The 23,679-nt window shown below is 37.1% G+C and overlaps 1 protein-coding gene across 5 annotated transcripts in view; it reads left to right on the top strand.

The window, feature by feature from the left end:
- Positions 1-23,679, top strand: part of LARS2 (leucyl-tRNA synthetase 2, mitochondrial) — a 113,916-nt gene that overhangs the window by 71,697 nt on the left and 18,540 nt on the right. For 3 of the 5 annotated variants that reach the window (XM_030551158.1, XM_030551159.1, XM_030551160.1), the window contains exons 12-19: positions 847-1,130; positions 4,628-4,726; positions 7,829-7,966; positions 9,881-9,984; positions 10,919-11,101; positions 15,061-15,230; positions 15,818-15,895; positions 17,927-18,038. In XM_030551158.1, coding sequence (XP_030407018.1) covers positions 847-1,130; positions 4,628-4,726; positions 7,829-7,966; positions 9,881-9,984; positions 10,919-11,101; positions 15,061-15,230; positions 15,818-15,895; positions 17,927-18,038 — 1,168 coding nt within the window. Of the gene's footprint in view, positions 1-846; positions 1,131-4,627; positions 4,727-7,828; positions 7,967-9,880; positions 9,985-10,918; positions 11,102-15,060; positions 15,231-15,817; positions 15,896-17,926; positions 18,039-20,333; positions 20,378-23,679 lie in introns of all 5 variants that reach the window. The other 2 variants (XM_030551161.1, XM_030551162.1) reach the window with 1 other exon arrangement.

The raw sequence follows: 23,679 nt of genomic DNA, 5'->3' as shown, positions 1-23,679 counted from the left end.
AAAATGCCAAATATTTTGTTTTCAAGGCTTAGTCTTCAAAATTTTACATACCTGAAAGAACAAAAATGCTATAGTAGTGTAAATTTTACAATAGAGAACGAATAATAAATTCCATCATGAAAATGACTTGATGTTTTTTCCCGTTTTTCATTTACACATTTGTTGTTCTTTCAGGTAAAATGTTAATATATTAGTCTCCTTGGTTGTATTCACTGGAAATGTTATTACGGGCCATTTGATAGCTTCATGGCTGTGTAAGGATGTAACCCTAAACTAACGCTGAAGAGCTCTTGAGAGTCTGCATGTATTAATCTGAGGAAGAGGCGATTGTTGTTCAATAGGAGACAGGTTTTGTGTCTGTCTAACCTGGGAGGGATATTGAATGTTTAAAATATATGAAGAAGTGAAGTATAAAACCACCAAGAATGAATATGTGAGGGAAGGTCTGATTTACCACCCATACTCTTGCAATGTCTGCCTTGAAGTTCCAATATACTGGATGCATTGCAGTAAGGAGAAGCCACCTTAACTGCAGATATCTGGCCAACAGAGGCCAGGAGTGCTGAACAGGCCCTTCCTCAGCAATGACCCATTCAGCCTATCAAGGGAGTGATCTTGATAGGCTTTCAAGGGTGACCAGAAGGGTGATTGACATGTGGAAGACTGGAAGGTGGATGGGCATAAACCAGAAAAAAAATGGGGAACCTCAAAAATGCTTGGAACCTCTGTCCCATCAGAGTTTGAGTGTTGAGTTTCTGTACTATGCATATGAAAAACAACATAATGGGGCTACTACAACATTGTCAATAGTAGCATATATTAATTATCAGTCTTTCTTTTTATCAGTTCACAGGCATGACTAGGCAGGAAGCTTTAAAAGCCCTAACTCAGCAGGCCAAAAATAAAGGAGTAGGTGGAGACCTAACAAGTGACAAGTTAAGAGATTGGTTAATATCTCGACAGCGGTACTGGGGAACACCTATTCCCATAATCCACTGCCAGACCTGTGGCACAGTCCCTGTGCCTTATGAGGACTTACCTGTGAAGTTGCCCAATATAACCACCTTTACAGGAAAGGGAGCCTCCCCTCTAGAAACTGTCCCAGAGTGGATGAACTGTTCATGTCCAAGGTGAGCAAATATATACTCTCCACTTGCTATAATTCTTCTTGCCATAATATGGCCTCTTACTGTTTCTTAACACAGTCTCTTTTTCTTAATAAATACCTACTGAAGGAAAAGCTCAGCTTTTTTAAGTGAAAGAAAATGAAAAAAATAAAATATTTTTTTCTCCTTCTTTCTCCACTTCTTTATAGTACTGCTTACTTCATCTGTTGCAAGATTTGTTTTCTCTTTCAACAGCAGAGTTAAAGCAAAGGTTGTAGGGTATATTGAGTTGTTTCATTTGCTTTTGTTAAGGAAACTAACATATTGATCAATTAATTAATAAGTCCAACAACAGAGATAAGATGGTGCTACTGCAGTAGAATCTTTTATAAAGGTTTACATGCCTGGTGCATTTTACATGGCAGCAAATAATTCAGGTTGAAGGAGTTAATAGGTGTATGATTCAGTTTTTGGTCATACAGTTTGTTTCCCAGCTCTTTAAGAAGAAGCATGTAGTTCAGGTTTAGAAAGATATGCATTCATTAGAGAAAACAAGATGTCTCCAGAGCTGGTTGAGTGTTGGGTACATTGGAGTTTGTGCTCACCTTCTGCAGGTGGAAAAAAGAGAACCCGAGGAATCCCTGATAGAAACCCTTTCCTTTCCAGGCATATAGTGAAACCCTGCTGTCAGCAGTGCTGGCCCAGCGACCAGGGCATTGTCAGTCTCTCATGCTTCATAACACAGAAACTGTAAATCTGTTGCTTTGGAAAGTTAGAGTATTAGCGTGATTCTCATTTGTAATTAGGTGGCTTATACAGGGCAGTTCTGTGGCTCACTGGAAACATGTTTGACTTGTTGATGATATACATTTTGAGTAAAGGAAAGACATACATCTGCATATTTCTGCAAAGAAAATGTCATTTCAGGTAGTCTTTTTTAAACACTGCACAGTAACTTGTTAAGGAATATGGATATTTCAAGGCAGTCTGACTAAATGAATTGTAATATTGAAGTAAAACTCTCAGCAATGTCTTTGTTGCCTACACTCCAGGCTTCCCACTGATATAAATGTTGAAATGCCTTTGTTGTGAAGAGGGAACACTAGTTCTGATCTCCTCTAGACTATATACTCCATCTACATGCAGTATTTAATAGCTGGGATTAGGTGGATTAACAGTATGAATAGAGATAGGAAGCTGAGGTGACTCTGTCTGTGGACATACAGATGTGTAGTTTTGAAGCTGTAACCAGTCATGTGTGGAAGGATGTGCATAATGACTTCACAGTAGTTAAGAATTATTCAGTGAATAGGCAAATGTCTGCCGTCTGCATGGCTAGCTGTAGGCTATCAGTAGCTGGAGTGTAGTGGCTTGCATGCTGTCACTATGTTAAGAACATAAGAAGGCCAAACTGGGTCAGACCATTGGTCCATCTAGCCCAATATCCTGTCTTCTGATAGCCAAATGCTTCAGAGGAATGAATGTTAGTCTGGATCTGTAAAAGCAGCAGAGAGTCCTGTGGCACCTTATAGACTAACAGACGTATTGGAGCATGAGCTTTCGTGGGATCCAACGAAGTGGTTATTCTATAAGGTGCCACAGTACTCTTTGCTGAATAGAACAGGGTAACTTACCAAGTGATCCATCTCCTATCATTCAGTCCCAACTTCTGGCCATCAGAGGTTTAGGGACACCCAGAGCATGGGGTTGTGTCCCTGACCATCTTGACCAATAACCATTGGGTGACCTGTCCTCCATGAATTTACCTAGTTAATGAGCCATAGCCAACTAGGGTGCAGGGAATTGCATAACTGCTATGTAAAGTATCCCAGAAGTTGATAGGCTGAGACAATTCTGTTATAGTATAATACAATATTTATTTATTTTGTAATAAACTTATTATTCTAGTCTCTGGGCACATGTACAGTATTTAATATAATTGACTCTTTAAACTAAAAAGTCAGCTAGAAACAAGATGCCTCCGCTGCAGTTATCAGGCTACAAGTAAAAGCTTGTTAAAAGAGATGGGCCTTGCACAGAGATCTGACTGGAGAAAAAATAAGTGGTGGTACTTCCCTAAGCTGTGCCTGCAACCCAAGCTCACCTACTCACGTTGCCAGAATGAGGCACCATTCAGGGTGAATTATGCAGATATTAATGTAATTGCCTCTCTCCTGTCTTATTTGTTTTGCTCAATTAAAAAAGTGTTGACATTGGTTTCAGAATTAACATCCTATTGAGATGAATGTTTCAGACTGTTTGCAAACTCAGGCAGATGTGACTGTATCAACTCACATTTGGTTCACATTTTGGAGGTTAACTCCACAGTTGTAAAGGCTAGAGACTTTTTTTAATGGAAGTTTAGATTCTGGAGCATGAGATAGCAGTTATCAAGTAAAAATTCTGGGCTGCTAACCTGACATCACCACAGCAGTCCAACCCCCTGCCTTGTACGATGCATTTCAGGGTAGCAAACTTGGTTTAAGTCATCTGAGAAAGGAAAGGAAAGGCTTTCCACTAATCACACTCAGACATAAGTCCTCTGATACTTACCACTAAATACATGCATCTCACATGCCTCAGATGACCGGAAATTCTATAGCAAATATGCAGAGAGAGGGTGTCTTAGGTATTCAGGACCCAAGTCACATAAAGGTCTTATAGACCAAAGACTCACCATATCCCGCAGTGACTAGGAAGTTAGTGTTCCTGTTGAAGAGCTTGTTTTATATGCTGTCTGTGGTTTACACTATCAAGCAGGCAGTCTCGTGCTGTGCTAGCTGAAGCTTCCAAGCACCGTAACAGGTTAGCGTTACAATTTTGTAAGTGTTAAACAGCCAGTTGACATTCTTTATATTATATATAGTGCACACAGGTTTGCAGCAGGTTGCAAAATTTCATTTGTGTTATAAATTTATCCTTATTTTAGCAGATACATACTTAAATACTGAGTAGTTGCAATAAATGCAAACCTACTTTTAAAAAAGTTTCCTCCTGCTGTTTGTTTCCATGATCAAATTATTTCTATTCATGGGGAAAGGAAAAACTATTCCAGCATTTAACTTCTCATTTTGAATCTGTTTTAGTCTGTACCTTCAATATAATACCTAGCAAATATTGATTTGTTCTAGCAGTAATCATGAATTAAAATATTACTATGACTGGGAAAGATATGATCCTTCTCAATGAAAACTGGAATTAAACTAAATTTGTTTTTCCTGCAAATAAGTGGAATCCCAACTAATCAGGAAAAACAAACCATTTTATAAAACCAGAACCAGTGAAATGCAACCTACCATACTCTTTCTACTGGAAGTGGTCATGAATGATTTATCTGATAGTACCAGAAGAATGTACTGTTTTTTGAGTATCTTTCTATCCTTCTATTTAATGGCAAAATACTTTTTCCTTTCTCTTGGACTTTCATAGCATTTGTTTTATATCTTCAAGATGTGAAAAAAATCAGCATGTGATGTATTTTTTTTTCATCTAGGAGTGCTGAAAATGTTTCTATTCCCCAGGTGCAAAGGAACAGCAAAGAGGGAAACAGACACCATGGATACATTTGTTGATTCATCTTGGTATTACTTGAGATACACTGATCCTCATAACTCTGATAGGTAAGGCATCCAGGCAGCTTGCAGGCAGGACCATGGTCATATGGGTTTCATGTAACCTGGACCTGTTTTACATAGCAGAAGTAGAAAGAAAAGAAAAAACAAGCAGCCAGATGCTCTGGTAGTTCTTCTGTCTGCTGGGTGCAGCAAGATGGGAGACTGTCTGGGAACCCTTTTATGAGTTCCTGATTCTCTGCATGCTGATTGGCCGTACTCAAGCTAGAGTAGCCTTGGGAACTGTTCTGAACTGTGGAATAAGGCTATCAGCCCCTAATGGGACATGAAAGGGGCGAGACTACATGCAACTGGTGATCCACAGGTTTTACTCCTTAAGCTGATTGCTTACTCTCCAGCAGTAGACCAAGTCTCTTATGTATGTGGTCATCAGGTGCTTTTCCGTCAACTAAGGCAGAAACAGCCTGTGTAACTTCTGTAATGTGGACAAAGCCTTTAATTTTCTCTTTGTTGTTACTGGTGTGCTTACATTCTGCCACTATCTAAGAATATAGCTAACCGGCTTCTGGGATTTATAGCAACGCATTCAGCTGGCAAGAGCTGATTGAGAAGGAAAGAAGTGAGAAATCAAGCAATTTTCCCCCAGAGACCGAAATTAAGAAAACCTCCAATCTAGGCTAGCCAAAGTCATGCTAATTTAGGTCCAGAACTAAAATAAAGTATCATCATAGTGGCTAATTGCCATGTTACTACTTCAGTTAAATACAGTATTACAAAAGGAAACTCTTGATATGCTGTACATTAGTGACTATAAAATAGGGCAGAGTGAGAGATAGACAAAGTTATTTATCTGTTTACTTACTCCATCTTCTATCGTACTAGCAAAGCTGATTGTGTCCTGGAGGTTCTGTCAAACCCAGCATTAAAGCAGGCTGCGCAAAGACTGACTCAACAGTTTAAAATATATTTTCTATACACTGTTCAGATTAGATTGCTGTCTGCAGTTGCTGGACAGTCAGCCTATGATTACTGCTTCTTGAATATTTTATGAGCTGTTCTGTAGGCAAAAGGCTAGCCATAAACTAGATAAGAAGTATCACTGTTTGGGTTACTAAGTCTTCACACAGATATGTATGGAAAGTGTCTGATAGAATGGCTTCAGTGTGTCCAGTGAATTGTAGTATGTGATGATCCTATGATAGGCAAACCCTGCTGTTAGGGTCTGTCTTGTTTTACATGCCAAGGTTTCTGATTTAGAATCTGACCTCCATGGGGTGGCGGAGAGAGACATTTTGTTGAAAATTATTGCCTACTTTAAGAAAAATAAAAAAATTAAAAGGATCCTGGTCAGTGGGTCTTTTTTTAAGACAAACTCCATCATTAAAACTATTTACATGTTTGTTTCGGTTATCTGCTTTTTATCTGACATGAGATAATAAGAAATCCACTTGCTTCTCTTGGTGAGGGAGGAAAAGGAGTTGATGAAGAGTTTTGATTATAAAGACTTGGGGATATGGAGAGGATTCCATTTATTGGTCCCAGTTGTCTTTCTGCTACAGGTGGTGCTTGTCCCCTGAGCACAGTCTGGATGTGCACTGATGTACCATTAAGTAACATCCTTGGAATAAATTAATTAAATTATAGAAATAATATATTTTAAATAGAACTTGACCCAGAACAACATTCTGAACAGGATTCATAGCTCAAACTAAGGCCTTGACTACCCATGAACTTTTACTGGTTTAGTTAAACCAGTGCAAACCCCTGTGTAGACACACTCATTTCTCTTCAGCTTAAATGTGTTCTTAATGGACGTGAATTAAATCGAAATAAGCCTGATTTATACTGAAATAAGAATGCCCACATATCATTTTGCACAGGTTTAACTAAATCAGTTAAAATCATACCTTTAGGCCAGTTCTATGCTATACAAAGTTTTGTCAGCATAGCTGTGTCAGTCAGAGGTGTGAAAAAAACATACCACCCTAGCCAATGTAGCTGTGATGTGACAAAAAAACCCAGTGTAGATGCAGCTGTGCCAACAGTAGAGTGTTTCTGTCAGCAGAGCTAGTATCATTCCTGGAGGTGGTGTTACTATGCCAACGGAAAACCTCCTTCTGTCGGCATCTGCTGCATTTACACCAGGGGGCTGATATAACTGTACACCCAACACATTTGTAGTTTAGATAAGGCCTTAGTTAAACAACATATAGAGAAACCCTTATTTTTGTGGGTCAAACACCAAATCTGGACACAATGAACTTAAGAAAAGCTCAGATCTGCATTTTAGAACTTTGGGTTTGTGACTAGTTACATTATAGACATGTGAAGTCTTGATCCATGGTTTTATTCCAGGCTCATCTCTAATTAAGGAAGCATAACTAATGTACAACAAAATAAAATCACAGTTCTGATACAAGCTGAGGTAGTCCAATAGGTGCATTTGCTAAAGAGTGGGGCTATAAAACATGCCTTGAAGAGACATAGCTACTTGAAGTGGTGTAAACCAAAACAGTATCTTTAAAGTTTCAGTTTATGATGCCCCAAATGAATATTCAGAATATGCTTTTTAAACACTATAATAAATGTCATGCTGCCCTCTAATGGTGGCAACACAAACCTTCAATTTTAAATAAATAAATGAAATCATTCCGATATTTTTAAAATTGGTTTATTGTTATATATTTTGGAGAATAATATATAGCCATATATATACATTTTATATATTTTTCCCACAAAATATCAATTTGTAACCACAAAAGGCTAGAACAGATTACCACAACCCAGTTATGAAAGTTCCATAGAAATCGAGCACATATTTCCATAGCACTTTTTTAGTTTTTAGGTGGTACATGTGAACTGATAGTCATACATCTAAGATATTATATGCAAATTATATTCTAGTGGATCTTTGTCTATAGCTTTTAAAAATTCTCACACGGATTTTTGTAATTTAACCAAGTCAAATACTGTTTTTTAAAAATAAGAATTTAAGCCATTAGCAAAATTAATAGAATGTAGTTTAAGATGCACATGCAGCTCATTGTGAACATTTATTTCTAGTCAAGTTTTATTGGAGATGTTCCAGTAAAGCTGTTTTTTCCTTTTGCTTTATACTTAATGTATGCTTTCTGTTACTTTGTGTTTTAGGCCTTTTAATAAAGCCTTGGCTGACTATTGGATGCCTGTGGATTTGTACATTGGGGGAAAGGAGCATGCAGTTATGCATTTATACTATGCTAGATTCTTGAGCCATTTTTGCTATGATCAAAAGATGACCAAACACAAGTAAGTATTATTAGATTTCTATGAAAAATAATTCAAGCATCAGTCTCAGACTGCATCTGACATCCACAGGCATTAATGAAATTTTATAAAGGTAGAAGAAGCAGAGGTACCAATATTATTTTCAATAGTATATTTTACATTTCGTTCTCTGAGCCTGAATTTTCTTCCTCTTCAAGTTTAGCTAAGTGATCAGTTTCTTATAGTCTGTATTGCATTTGTTGTTTGTGTACATATGTGTCTCATGAATATTTACTGGCTCAGGGCACTAGTAGTAAAATTTTGCCTTAGGCCCTCATCCTGCAGAGAATTACACTCATTTAACTTTATGCACTGTGAGTAGAGCTATTAATTTGACCATGCTTAACTTTATGCACTGTGAGTAGTCTCATTAATTCAAATGTAACTATTCATTATGGAGAGTTAAGCACTTGCATAAGTCTTTGCAGAATTGGGGCAAAAGGTATAAATAGTTCCTGATAATGTAGTATTCTGCCTAAATCCTTTGGAAATGTTTTTTTAAAAAATCAAAGCAACTATTTTTACGATAGCAATTTTAAATTGTATTTCCTTTAACCAGCAGATGGAGTCATCCCAACATTGTTCCTAGGGTGAAACCCTTTTGAGCAACAGGAGAAATTCAGTACTGATTTGCATTTGTTTCTAAGCCCTGCCTTCTCCCCCAGATCCTTTCACAGGCTGAGCATTTCTGATTTTGGGCATTTCTCCATCCTTCTGTAGTCTCCCACTTAAATCAAATATGTTTCCTTTTTCCTTTTTCCCCGTATATGGTAAAATATTTTATACTGCATCTTTGAGCCTCTCTCCATGTAAACAGAAATTGGAAATGCACATTCCTACTTTTAACTTTTATCAACATGGCATCTGACCTGAACTAACTCTCTGTTATGAAAAGACAAGCCTTCCCTGAAAAATTACCTGCAGTTGGGACAGTTACCCAGTTTTTGTTGCTCTGATTATTTAGTTAATGTTCCCATATTTGGTAAAATATGGTAGTTATTTAAATGCCTGTTTTAAATTCAAGAGAAAGGCATAAGTATTGGGGAAGAAAATTAATTGTTTTATTTTTCACCTTTTTGTAATTTTTTTTAACTGTTTTAATTAATGGTCTGGAAGGGCTTGCTCTCCTGAAATAAGGAGCAAACCCTCAGTTTATGAATTCTCATCTTATGATTACCTTGGAAAACAATTATTTTAGGATTGGATCACTTCTTTTTTAAGATGTTCTCTTGTTCTTGTGATGGCAGAATCCGGTTGCAGCTTTTGCATCTTTAAGTGCCTTTAATTTATTGTAGGCAATTAAGCAATTGAGTTTGTCAGGTAGGTTATGAAATGCTATTTGGAAAGTGCTCATAAAGACACTCAAAGTGTAACTCTGTTAAATTAGGTAGTTGTCAACACCAAGGTTAATAGTAGGGGTTATGTAACTAACATGTAGAAGTTTCTAAGTTTACCCTTATCCCACATCTTGCCTACTGTGGGATTCTTGTACCTTCCTCTGAGTTGACGGGTGCTGGCGACTGCCAGAAATAGGACACTGGACTCTGATCCACTACTGCAACTCCTGTGTTCCTGTGCTGTGGGAACACTCAGAAGGAGGCCCTAGGTTTGTAAAAGAGAAGCCATTTGTTCAAACATGAATATTTGAGTGACAGAAAGACGGATGCAGAAAGTGAATGGTCAGATTGCTTTTTTCATAAATATTTTTCTCCTCCATTAAAGTTGCTCTTTAAAATATCCTTTGATTTTGCAGGTGACAACTATTTCAGTTGTCAGTGTGACATTCTTCTTTCATTAAATAATTGTCTAATTTAGTTCAGCCTCTAAAGCTTAATGTAAAATGTGCTTTTGACAGCTGTTTTCAACAGACAGGTTTCCTTTTCCTTTCATCCTCAGGGAGCCTTTTTATAAACTCTTGGTTCAAGGTCTTATCAAGAGTCAGACATACAAACTAACAACAACAAGCCAATATCTGAAGAGAGAGGAAATTGATCTCACTGGTAAGAGACCATATGGGACAACCAGCGCAGGTGCATCCAGAAAAGTCAAGGGCTAGTTCAGTGAAAAAGGATGTACAAGTCATAGTGCATGGAAAATTCATCAGTGAGAGTGAATTCTTGTAATCATTAAACTGGAGATTGACTTTTTGTGTGTGTTCTGGACTCATATGCTTAGTGCTGAATCCACATACAGAGAAAATACTATTCCAATTGCGTGTAACTATTACCAAACACAGTATTTCAGCTATATTTGTTTTTACTTAAGCCTGGTCTATGTCTAAAAATCACTAAAAGTGAGTATCTTATGGAGGCCATTCACTAGCCCATGTGAAAGGAGTTGGTGGTCTAAATTCCTTTCCTAGTAGACTGATGTCCACATTACAAAACCATTAGCACAGTCAACACCATTGTTGGCAATCTGAACAGATAAGATCTAGATAGAATGGGCATAGAATGAACTTCTCTCCAATGCTTACATGCAATCCTTGCAGAGCAGTTTAAGAAAACATATGTTTACTACTGGCTGTGCTATACGTGTACCTTGTATAAAAGACAGAGTTTGTGTGCAGTAGGGAAATCTGCAAGTGGCATATTACACCAGTACAGCACATCCACGCAGGAGGTTTGCATTGAGATAGCTACACTAATGCAAAAATCCTAATGCAATAGATTTAGCTTCCACGAGCGCTGGATTTAGCTTTACAAAATGGAAGAAAGACATTTTCTCCCCTGTGTGATGGAAACATCATAATGTTACTTCAGTAAAGTTATGAATGTAAAAAAGGTTTTTGTCTTACTCTCATAATTTTTTTTTCTCTTTCAGTTATATGAGGGTATCAGAGAAGGGATTAGAAATAACCTAGTATTATGTTCTGCTACTCCAGATGTTTATAGAATCAAATTAGTTGTTATAGTATATGTTCTATATATTTAGGGATTGAACCAGTTCACATAAAAACCAAAGAGAAGCTGCAGGTTACATGGGAAAAAATGAGTAAATCCAAGCATAACGGGATAGATCCTGAGGAATTAGTAGAGCAGTATGGTATAGACACTATGCGACTGTACATCCTGTTTGCCGCCCCTCCAGAACAAGACATTTTGTGGGATGCAAAAAGTAAGTCAAATTGTTTTGATTCTTTCCTCCTCTTGGTTTATTTCTGTTTGAAATACAGTTTGTTGTTTGGGATTTGGAGAATTGAATGTGAGCAGCTGATGTAATGAGAAGATTACACTGGCTGTCTTTCTAAAACGGGACCTTTGTTGGGATAAAATATACTTTTTGTTAGTTGTGTATATATTTAACGTTAATAATAGGAACATGGGTGGACCTCTGGTCTCATACGCTGGGTCACATTCCTCTCTCTGAGTGACCAGTACCAGATGCTTCAGAGGACATTGCAGTCTTCCCTTGGTTAGTGGTTGGCTTAAGTCCTAAAGCATGAGGGTTTATATTACTTCTCAAAAATATTATCTTACCTCATATAATTATAGATGTTCTCAATATCTATAGAGATGTCTAATCCTTTTCTGAATCCTGATAAGCTATTGGCTTCAGTATCTGGTAGCAGTAAGTTCCACAAGTTAATCATGCCATGTTTTGAAAAAGTATTTCTTTTAATCATCTTTACATATGTTGCCTTCAGTTTCACTAATTGTTCTTCTGTTATGGGAACAGGTAAATAGGACCATCTGATTGACCTTTCTAGGAGTCATTAATTTCTGATAATGGGTTCTTCAGAGTTTCACATATAATCAAAAATTAGATTAGGTCATTCTGTTCCAGGCTTCATATTGAAAAGAATATTTTACATTGGGAAGGTTTCTACAGAACTGAAGAATCTTTTCATAAAGGGTGTTCCAACATGATGCTATTGCAGGATCTGAAGCAATATTAAGGATGATGTTCCTATGTTAAAAGAATTTTGAAGTGGTTCTGTAATTTCTTCAGTAGTAATGTTAGCCTCTGCCTCAGGCATTTTATCAGAGGCTAGAAATGATAAGTGTTTAGATGTATGCACTTGCTGTAGTACCATCTTGGCTGAGAAGAATCTTAATTTTTTGCTCCTTGATACCAGAAAGATATAGGAAGTAGTGCAGCAGAACTAGATAGGAAACTTTACATCTCTCTAAGACCTTGAATGGTCCCTTAGAATATATGCTAACAGCTTATGCTAAACTATCTGTTCGACCTTGTATTTAGCTGTGTCACTCTGAGTACCTTTCCTAGACCTGAGGAAGAGCTCTGTGTAGCTCAAAAGCTTGTCTCTCACTAGCAGAAGTTGGTCTAATAAAAGATATTACCTCACCTATTTTGTGTCTCTGATATCCTCTGACAGACATAGCTGCAACACCACTGCATACATACATCTCTGTAAGGCTGTTGAACGCAAGGGTCTACAATAATATGGCCTCTTCGCTGCACACTAGAATATGAGTCTTAGGCAGAAAAAAGTCTGCAGAAATTTTCCATTATTATGAAGACATCTTGTACACTGTGGGAAATGGAAGAAGAGAGAAAAAAAATTAAGCATCCTTTTATAAGTATTTTCCTTCTGTTTTAGCTTATTTGAACTATGATCTTGTAGTTCATGAAAATAGTGATGCCACAGAACTAGGCTAATGTCCACTTTGTAAATTGAGAAAATTATCTTTAAGAAGCTAATTTTGCAAGACAGTGTTAATTAGGCTACAGACTTGTTTAGGAAGCACCTCTCTCCCTCCTTCCCTTACAAACCTCTTAAAAGCTAAGATCAGTTGTGTGTAAAAAATAGCTCCTTTGGTAGTAATTTCTTTATAAATGGTGAGAGGGTGCACCGCCCCAGTCTCTGAATCTCTCTTCTTACCAATGACTTAGAAAGCAGCTATTGTAAGATTAGATCACCTCCTCCTTTTTAATATAGTCTCTCTTCTTTTCATGATGGGAGAATCCATTTGGAGTTTAAGCTGCTTTAATTTATCATAGACAGTTATGCAACACAGCTTGTCAAACGGGCTCTGAATACCATTTGAAAGATGCTTATAAAGACACTTACATTGTATGCTGTTGAGTTACATAATTGATGAAACTAGGGTAAATAATGGATCCTACAAACACACAAAACATGTACAAGTGTCTGTCTAGTTTCACCCCTTAAATGTGACTTGCTTATGGGGCTCTGCCTTTTCTAAATGAATGTGCAGCCCAAATGCCATCTTAATTTTAATTTCCGTTTTATGTCTTTCTTGCTTCATAATAGTCGGTGTGCAAAGGAAAATGCATGCATTTTAAAGCAACTTTCCTGTCACACAGGACTTCAATAAAACATCTAACTACATTGTTTTGAAAAATAAATGGTTTTAAATGATTTGTTCTACCTCTTCATTCTTTGTTTGATCGACATCATCTTATAGTGCAGCTATGCCAACTGCAGTTCAGATTGGTCTGTATCATTACCATTTTTATTCACTATGTACCAAACTACCACATTTCTAACAACAAACTTTTGGGGGTGGAGTTGATAACATTTTTTATGTTAAGATTCCTATCACGATCCTTTCCTGAAAGCACAAGACTGAGAGTTAGTAGGTTCTATTCCTGCCCCGTGGATTCTCCTGCCCTTTGCTAACATTTAGTAGTGCCTTACTCTGTGAGTAATCTTACTGAAATCAGGCTCTAAGTGAGTCATCCAGTTGTTGTTGTTGGGGTTTTTTTTGCTGTTGTTTCTCCTTCTTGAAAATGAGAATAATGAAACTTTATCCCCTTTTTGTAAGTGCTATGCGATCCTTGGATAAAAGGTGTTATTTTGCAAAGTATTATTACAGTTTGGTGGTTATATTATACACACATTCTTTCATAAGTACAAGCACAGATATCTTATACAGTGCTAGGAGAAAAGCATTTTGCCACTCAGACAAGTCTCTTGTCAAATATAGAGTAGTGTAAAGAAAGATATTTTTGAGAGTCACCTCTTGTTGAGGGAATATTGGAAAAACAGTAAAGAAACAGTTAACAAGTTTTCAAAAAGAAAATGGGAAGGAAAGATAATGAAAACAGTTTAATAAGCCTTCTGTAAATACTGGCTAAGGCCTGTCTTCTCCTTACAGTAACAAAATGTACATTCATCCTGAAGGAGCCACACTGGTAAACAGAGCATTGGCTTATTTTTGGCAAAAAACTGCACAATATTATGTAATAACACTGGGTCAGATACTTGGCCTCATTAAAGCTGCTTTACACTTTTCCAATGATGTAAAACAGCCTTAAATCTATTGTAAGCAGCCATTTGGGGATCACCTCAGAATAGGGAATCCCCAGGTGGTGTAGCAGATCTGATGCCACTCACTCATCCCTCGCCTCTTCCCCCCTCTTCCCTCCCCTCCACTGCTCTCAAGTATAGACGTGTGGCCTGAGCACTGTTGTACTCAAACAGTCCCCAGTTAGAGGAGCAGCCTCAGAAGCTGAGACAACTTTAGAGTCTGGACTGGTGACCTCAAGGATTAGAGAGGACATAAAGGTGGCTTATAGCCATCCTTTGCATTCCCTGCTCCCCAAGCTAAGCTGGGTGCTAAATAGATGATCCCAAGTAATCTGGCCCTTTATCTTTCATTACCATGGCAGCCACTATATATTGATATGTCAGTATATATACATGTGTATATATGTAATTTCTGTCATCAATATAGAATAAAGTTTAAAAGGAAAATCTCCATTCAGGAGTTTGTATCATCTTTCTTGCAGATGAAAGCATATGAAAAAAGACTGTTTTCCTGAGTAGTTGACAGGTCATCTGTGGTTTTTCTTACATTAGCTTGATAGTGGATTGTATTATACAGTTAAGAAAATACACTGAAATGCTACTTAGAAAATATTCTTGATTTCCAGTAGTGTTCATTTGTCTTCATTAAAGCAACCTAACAATTTTTAAAATGTATTTTCATTACACTGAGGTTTTTCTTGCAACATGTAATTTCCCCTTCAATGTTCAGTGGTATGGAACTCTGTGGTACAATTTTCTTTCTGTTTCTTTTTGATGTGTTGGCTTCATTCATTACAACTCAAGTCTTCCTCTTTCTGAAATCTGTCATTAAACTCAGCTGATGCTGTCCCTGGTGTACGAAGATGGCAGTCACGCCTTTGGTCCCTAGTAACCAAACTTATAGAAGCCAGGACTTCCAGCACTGTGCCCAATCCTCAGCTGTTGAACAAGAAGGAGAAGGCTGAAGCCAAAAAGATCTGGGAGCAGAAGAACCTTGTGGTCTCTGAGGTTAAAAGGAACTCTTAACTATTTTGAAAATGACTAGATAGATAGCTAATGTTGTTATATCATGCACCAGCAGTATGCCTGACTTCTTGTGTTATCGGATCAAAAAGTTTGTCTTAAGATTTTTCCATCATAAACTATTTTCATTGGGAAACTTTCTCTGCATAAGTTGGGAGAGAGTGGGAGTCCATAATTACAAGTGACTTCACTTACCTAAAACCACATGGGGCATTACTCTTCTGTAGATAATTGAGGTCTGAATAAACAGGTTTTTTCATAATGTAATTTATTACAGGAATATCACCTCCACAGATTGCACATGGTGTGCACACATATATATGTGTGTGTGTGTATATGTGATATATGTGATATTGTTTTGAGAGAAAGGTAATACTTAGTCCTGTCACAAGTGCAGGGGTCTGGACTAGATGACCTTTCGAGGTCCCTTCCAGTTCTATGATTCTGTGTGTATGCACTTTGCAATTTTTAGCTGATTGTTAATGTTGTTGGTTTTTTTTCTAAAAAGCAAAACGCTCAGTATATGGAAATTGTAAGTAACTAATGAAAGTGAACATTTTTTGTATATCTAGGTAACAAGTTACTTCACAAAAGATTACTTGTTTAATGCTGCAATTTCTCGACTGATGGGCCTCACTAACGTACTCTCAGTAAGTATGACATCTAAAAGAGCTTATGCAACAACTCCTTTTTCAATCTCTGGACTTAGAACTGTACAGCCAAAAGAGAAGCATCCTTGGGGCCTTTGTCTATCTTATACCATATTTTAAATATTTACTACCATTATTACAACTATTGCTTTTATGGCCCCATAAACTTGCATCATACAGCAATTCAAATAAAGTGCACACTAGTATCAGGTGTACAATATATTGCCATGAATAGCATAAAGAGGAAGCTGACTAACATTAAAATTTTTTAACTAAGTGGGTTATTTAATTTTAATATCTTCCATTCCATTTGTGGGCCTATGCAAAGATATATACACACATACATGGAAAGGATCCAAACCACCTGATAGTTTTGTTGTTTACATCTGTGTCCAATAATGTCAAAGGAAGCCCCTTTGAGTTCTTCATTCAGTTTTGTTTTAAATTAGAAGTTAGTCTTTTTAAAGAAATTAGTTACTGTAATCATTCCAATAAATAAAAAAGAAATATTGTTACTACTGACGGGCAAAATCACAAATCCCTTGCATTCCTCTGAGATCACTTTCAGCACTGGAGCTTTTTGATGTTAAGAAAGCCTGGAAATACTCCTTTTTTTATAAAATAACTTTAATTTGGCACTCTTAGTTTGGACCATCATACTGCAGATCCGTCAAGTGGTGATAGGTCAGATATAATAACTGTTGCCTTCATTATTGTGCTATACTTGATGGAGGAATTAATTCTGTTTAATTTTACAATGACCTAAATTAGAGGTCAAATTAAACATTGATATTTTTCATCTTTGATTTCAATTAATTGTAATTAGACTTTAACTTGTGATTCTAAGGCAGTTGTTGGTTAAATTACAACACTTAACACAAGTCCCCCTAAGACATATGCAAATATTGTATTGAAATAGCAAAAATCCTAGAGACTGCAGAGTTCATGTGGTTGAAAATGTGAGGTTTTTTCTCCAGATCAGAGATTCATATCACTTCAGACAAACATCCAAATATTTGAACACAGCTCTGAATTCTGTGGTCAAGAAATAAGGGTGGGTATCTTTCAAGCACAAGTTTCCGTGTAACATTTTAGTACTTCCTCTTTCAATCCCAGCTGAAACCAAGAAGTGTGGAGATGTGTGAAAATTAAAATTTGAGAAAAAAACGAAATACTAAACTTAGTCAAGCCTTAGACAAAGATGAAGAATTAAATATACATAGAAGCTGAACTAGCCTCATCATTGGAGATGGTTCCTCCAGCTCAGAGTGGAAGCATGCTGGTGGGGCAGAATAGAGGAAAGCTTGCATAGTTCTACCTTTTCTAGAGATAAATTATAAACAGGGGAATTCAGTTTCATATGCTGTCGGTCTGGCACCTTTCACAAGAACTTATAAAGAACTGTTAGAAAAACAACAAAGACTTGAACCACAAAAGATTTTCCTGTTTTTCACTCACATTTTTTTTAGATCTCTTTAACGCTATACCAACTTTATCTAGATCAGGCCAGGATCCTATTCTAATGAGCCCTATCTCAGTAAACCACATGCCATGCTTACATTCCTGGTCTGGCTTAATATTCTGACATGTTTTTTTTAAATGAATTGTGAATGTATTGGGCACTGCACTTCTGGAGGTGTGTGGGAAAACACATTCCAGTACCCAGAATTCTCTTCAAGGTCCCAATCCTACAAAGGCTCCCATATGAGCAGACCCCCTACGCCCACAGGGGTCCAGTCACACTGATCTTTTTTCAGGGTCCAGGTTTGTAGCCTTTTTATAAGAGTGCTGGTGCCTGAACTCTGTGTAAGGGTCCTCTGTGCACAGCTCTTTCCAGTGGTGCACTTTGGGAGCAAGAATTTTCATCCTCCGTGCCTTTTTTAAGCTTCTCATTCATTGTATAATGGGACTTTTTCTGGACTTAGGCACTGATTTATGTTTTTATTATTTCATTCTCTCCATTACAAACTGCATTTTATAAGAATATTTATACTTACAATTTCTGTTTCTTTTTCTTCCCCTTTTCCATAGCAAGCCTCTCAACCTCTCATTCTCCACAGTGCAGAATTTGAAGATGCTTTGGCTACTCTTTGTATTATGGTTGCACCTATGGCCCCGCACATAGCCTCAGAGCTATGGAAAGGTATTTGCATAAAATTCTTTTTATTACTCCTGCAGAAAAAATAAGGTTGGGGAAATAATTTCCAAGGAAGTTACACAATAATAACTAGATAAGTTTGGAAAAAGCATCTTAAAAACAATATACCTCCTAGTCACTTAATAACCCACAGATCAAGACCTGTCTTCTCCTCAGTCAGTCACCATAACCCCCAAACATACAACTTTCCCACCCCAGGGAGTCGGGTTTAGTAATGTCCTCATGCCTGTCATTCCCCCTCATCCATATAATTCCTACACTAACCTGAGTCTTACAGTTTGATCACTCTGCACTTTCAGTTTTCATGATTTATATATATGTGGTCACATTATAGTTTTTCTGTGGGGGTGATGTGATGGGTGAGGAAAAGGTTATGTTTCTTTGGGTGAGAGGAAAAAGGATCAGCCACACCCAGAAGGGCTTGTACAGGCTGTCATAGAGGGAAAAGCTGACAGCTGGGCCTAGGGAAGGAAACAGACCTTTTAAAAGAAGAGTTTGTACCATAGGAGTGGTCCCTACTCTCTCTGAAGAGTTTGAGCTAAGAGGACTCCTGTCTACAGGGCTGTGTGTCAAGCAACATGCAAGGTTGTGGATTCATAGTACTACTTTTGCAGCATTCCCTGGACAACTTGGGACATGCTGATGTGAGTTAACTCCTTTAGGGGATTTGAGATAAAACCTTGCTTAAGACTTACATCAGCTTCGTAGGGTGCGTCTACACTATCCGCTGGATTGGCAGATAGCGATTGATCTATCTGTCGGGGATCGATTTATTGCGTGTAGTATAAATGTGATAAATCGGTCCCCGATCGCTCTCCTGTCGACTGCTGAACTCCAGCTCGGCAAGAGGCGGAAGCAGAGTCGACAGGGGAGCGGCGGCCATTGATCCCACGCTACGAGGATGCAAAGTAAGTGATTCTAAGTCAATCTAAGATACGTCGACTTCAGCTACGCTATTATAGCTGAAAATGCGTATCTTAGATCAATCCTCCCCCCCACTAGCATAGACCAGGCCCTAATATCTGAACCCGTAAGCTGGCCAAATCTTACAACCCTGCTAGGGTTGCCATCAGTAGGGTGAGGAATGTACATACCAGAATTCAGAAGTCAACAGCAATCATGTTCATGGTTTGTTGATAGAAATGCCAAGATATATGTGAGAAAATGAGAATATATTCCCTTTTAAAGTTGGCCACGATAGACTGTGTTACCTTGGGCATTGCATTTTATGAAGCAACATTCAGAAGCAAAGATATTCATGCTGTAATTGTTCGACTCGGCGGAGCTACTACAATAGATCCTCAAGAGATAAGAACAGCTCAGGAATGGAGGTTGTTCGTAACTCTGAAATGTTCATAACTCTGAACAAAACGTTAGAGTTGTTCTTTCAAAAGTTTACAACTGATCAGTGACTTAATACAGTTTTGAAACTTTGCAAGGCAGAAAAAAAATGCTGCTTTTAACCATCTTAATTTAAATGAAACAAGAACAGAAACTATTTTCTTACCTTGTCAAATTTTTTTTTAAACTCTCTCTTCATATTTTTAGTAGTTTACATTTAACACAGTATTGTGCTGTATTTGCTTTTTTTTTTTTGTCTCTGCTGTTCCTTGATTATGTACTTCCAGTTCCAAATGAGGTGTGTGGTTGACTGGTCAGTCTGTAACTCTGGTGTTCACAGCTCTGAGGTGCTACTGTAAATAGCTTATTTTTCAGAGCCATCTATAGCATTGGAATACTAACTGCTAGAGGAAAGGATTCTTGAGGAGAAATTTTAATTTTAGTTGATGGTTTACAGGTAATAGATATTGGAATATTTGTTTATGTGGAAGTTTTCTCTTGCTTGTAAACCATCAACCAAAACTCATTTTTCTCTTTGTTTGCACAGAAATTACTATAATTGCCACAATCTGATCTTCCAGCTGTTTGGAGTTTTTATTACATCTGCATACAGTGCCCCTAGCATAATGGGGGTGGGAACACTAACTGAGGCCTCTAGGCACTGCTGAAATACAAATAATATTAATGAATAGAGAATTATGAAATATGTTTAGTAAACTGACAAAAACTACCAACATGTCTTGGCTCAGATCTCTCTCTGGTCAAACATAGGACCTGAGCCTGCAAAATATGGAATGCCCTCTGTTCTCATTTAAAGTCTTTGGGAGTTGTGGATGCTCAGCATTTTTCAGGATCTGGCCTATATGTGATATGAGAATACAGAGCAAGAACACTAATTAATGGACTTGTGCTCTCTTCTCTTGCTACATGTATTTGAAGATGCAGTTGTGTTGTCCAGAGACTCCACCTCGTGCACAAATGAGGTTAGCCTACAACTACAAAAACAGTTTGTTTAGATTGCTAAACTTAGAAGCGTATGGATTGAACATGAGAAGCTTTCTTTATCATCCTGATCATCATTACACTCTAGTTAAGCTATTTTATCACAAGAGAGATCAAGTGTGTGTTAATATTGTCTGCTTTATATAGTATAAAAATTGTGTTGCTTGGAGAGGATCCAACATTTGTCATTACTCAGTCAAGACATCTGTGAAAAGTATCCATCTAGAGCCAAGTTATTCAATAACAGGGAAGCAGGTTAATGTTCTCAAACATATGAGTCTGCATTCCTGATCTTCTAACCCTTGGTAATCAGCAATTTAGGCATGTTCTTCAGTCCCGTTGTATACCGAGGTACATTCTTGGATTATTTCAAGAACTATAGCTTTAAGATTTTAAAGACAGTCTCACTGTGTCACTTGTATATGAGCATAATTTGTGAAGTTATAAGTGATTTGTGTCGACTGTACCTTTTACCTGATATTTGTACACCTTATCATTACAGTTATAATCAGACCTACTGGAAAATAAATGTTTAATATGATTTTGGACTTGACAGTTAAACAATCTTTTCACTGTTTTTAAAAAGATAAAAAACATTAAAATTAAGATTTTTAAATCCTCCACTTAATCTCTGTCTGTGCTTGAGTTCTCTATGTGTAAAATAGGAGTAATTCTCTCTGTGCCTTGGTTTCACATCTATAAAATAGAGATGTTAGTATTTCCTTTCTCAACTCTTTCTGTCTCCTGTATTTTGCTTGTATTCTCTTCAAGGCATGGTCTGTGTCTCTTGCTTTGTGTTTGTACAGTACCTACCACAGCTGAGCCCCAATCTTTGTTGGAGGTGCTACAGTACTAGAAATAATAATAAGGCTCTATATTTGCTATCTAAATTTTGGCCCTAAAATATCTGATACAGTCCCTTTAATTTACTTTTTGTTTTAAGTCAAATTTTCTTTCTAAAGATGGAATCAGACAAGTCTTACTAATTAAATAGATATTTTTCCTGTAGGCTAAGAACAACATTGAACAGGAAAATGGATTCTTCTGTTTACCCTGCATCATGTTACACCCTTTCTTTATTTGAACTATCCTTGAGAAGAAAGGATTTTGCTGTGTTAATAGTATTTTGTAACTGGGGAGTGTTTATTGGGTAATTGAACATACCTAGCATTTATTGCATTACAGCCTTTAAAAAAGAGAGAGAGCACAGTTTGAGTGTTTTGCATAGTACTTTGCAGTGTAAATAAGCCGCCTTCTAGACTGTATTACATTTTAGTAGCATAATCTCTAATCTTTTCAGCCGCTTCTCCTCACTGATATGGGTAAGCTTGGCAAAATCACTTTTTATATATAATTTCAAAAGATATTGATTATTTTTAAGCATTTTTTCCTACTTTTATCTATTTAAATTTTCACAGTTGCAGGAAGTTATGAGGGTCAGACAATAATTATTTAATGACAGTAGACATTGAGATTCCAAACATTAAAGCCTTAAAAAGTTATAACTTTGTGAAGATCAGACATCAAAATATACAAAGTAAATATGCTTAAATCAATAATCCACTAATAATTTCTATAGCAGCATTTTTCTTTCTTTACCTATCTGTAAATTTCTATCATTTATGCAAATTATTTTTTGTCTTGGTATACAGTAAAATTGATGTTTTCCAACATTTACCAATACAAATTTAATTCTTCCAAGACCATGGGCAAGAATGAAGTGTGTAAGAAGATATTGCAGCAGACAAATTCTGCTTAAACTAACATCATTTTTGTATTTCAGTAGCACCAAGACTCCCCAATCAGGGCCCCATTGTGCTTGGCACTGTATACACACATTATGAAAAGACAGTCCCTGCCCCCAAAGCTCTTACAATCTAAGTACATGACAAAAGACAACAGGAAAAAACAACAAACGGGCAGGGAGAACACAAGCTAACATGGAAACAGTTGTGAATAGTGCGATGAGACATCAGCTGCCTAGCTATTATCAAGGGTTTTTTTGGCATCACAATAGAGGTGATTTATAATGTAGCTTTTAGTCCACCACCTTCCGGTTCTTATTGTCCAATGACAAAGCACTCAAAATCACCACTCTGGGTTTAATGCCACAGCATCCCTCTAGTGTAATATTTAGCCTTGTATTATAACCCTTCTTTTTTATAGATTTTTTTAAAAATAGAATCAAAACTCAATAATTTCTGCACATCAGTGATTGAAAACTGCTTTATTTGTTTCGTTTATATGTGACCATTTTGTTTATATATTTCAAGCAGAACTTTGGATAAGCAGAGAAATCTACTTAGGCCTGAGCAGTACATTTTTCCAGTTCGAGTATAGGGAAAGGCTATTTGAATGCTGTCTGATAAATGTATTACCTTTCAGCAGTTGAACAATAATAACTGAGTAGTTACGGTACTTTGATATTTTTGTATCTTACTTTTTTGGGAAGTGGCCCTTTCTCCAGCTTAGCGCAGGAACTGTTTCCAGTGTCTTTGTATCAGCTTAATTCTGTTACGCAGTGTACAGAACGCTATAGTGTAACCAAAAAAACCCCAAACCAACAACAGTTAATATAGTCTCTCAGAGTGGGAAGAGTTCATTGGGCTGACATACATTTTGGCAGTCTGTGAACACTAACAGGATGAGGAAATCTATTTCCTTCCTGAAACCTTGTATCTGAGGAATATACATGCACCACTGCTAAATTTGAGACTCTTTGTATGTGTTTGTGCTTACCCAGTATTTTCTCATCCAGGCAAGGATGTGTAGCTGCTCATTTTCAGAAGTTTCATTTGTGCTAGACCTACTTTTGTCATTAAAAGATGAAAGTGCCATGTGATATGTGTTAAACAAGCATGGTCACTTCATCCATTTTTCATAATTTGTTGAAATTTAGCATAATTACTGGTATTTATGATGCCGTAATTGTCTTGGCAACAAATTAACAGTCATTACAATAGTCTCATTCCTGAAATCTTGATTCAGTTTTTACTCAGTCCTTGCTCAGGGAAAACCTCCACTGGCTGCTGTTAGAGTTTTATCTGAAGAATAAGGGCTAAATAAAAATTCTGTTAAAGTTACTAAAAGGACAGGTAATTTTGCTTTGTCCTTGCACAAACCACATATTTACCATTGATATATTTGGTCTTCATCTGAACTATGCTCCTTTTACAGCTTTCTTACCAGATTTTGACCCTTTATAAATGCCCTGAAAGAGTCTCAGAGAAGTACAGGACACCGTTCCACCCCACCAAGAGAGAGTAGAGTGGAGTGGAGTTCT

This window comes from Gopherus evgoodei, chromosome 2 (assembly GCF_007399415.2).
Source record: "Gopherus evgoodei ecotype Sinaloan lineage chromosome 2, rGopEvg1_v1.p, whole genome shotgun sequence".
Classification (NCBI taxonomy): domain Eukaryota; kingdom Metazoa; phylum Chordata; order Testudines; family Testudinidae; genus Gopherus; species Gopherus evgoodei.
The sequence above is the reverse complement of the archived record's forward strand: the minus strand, read 5'-3'. Positions and strand labels throughout refer to the sequence as shown.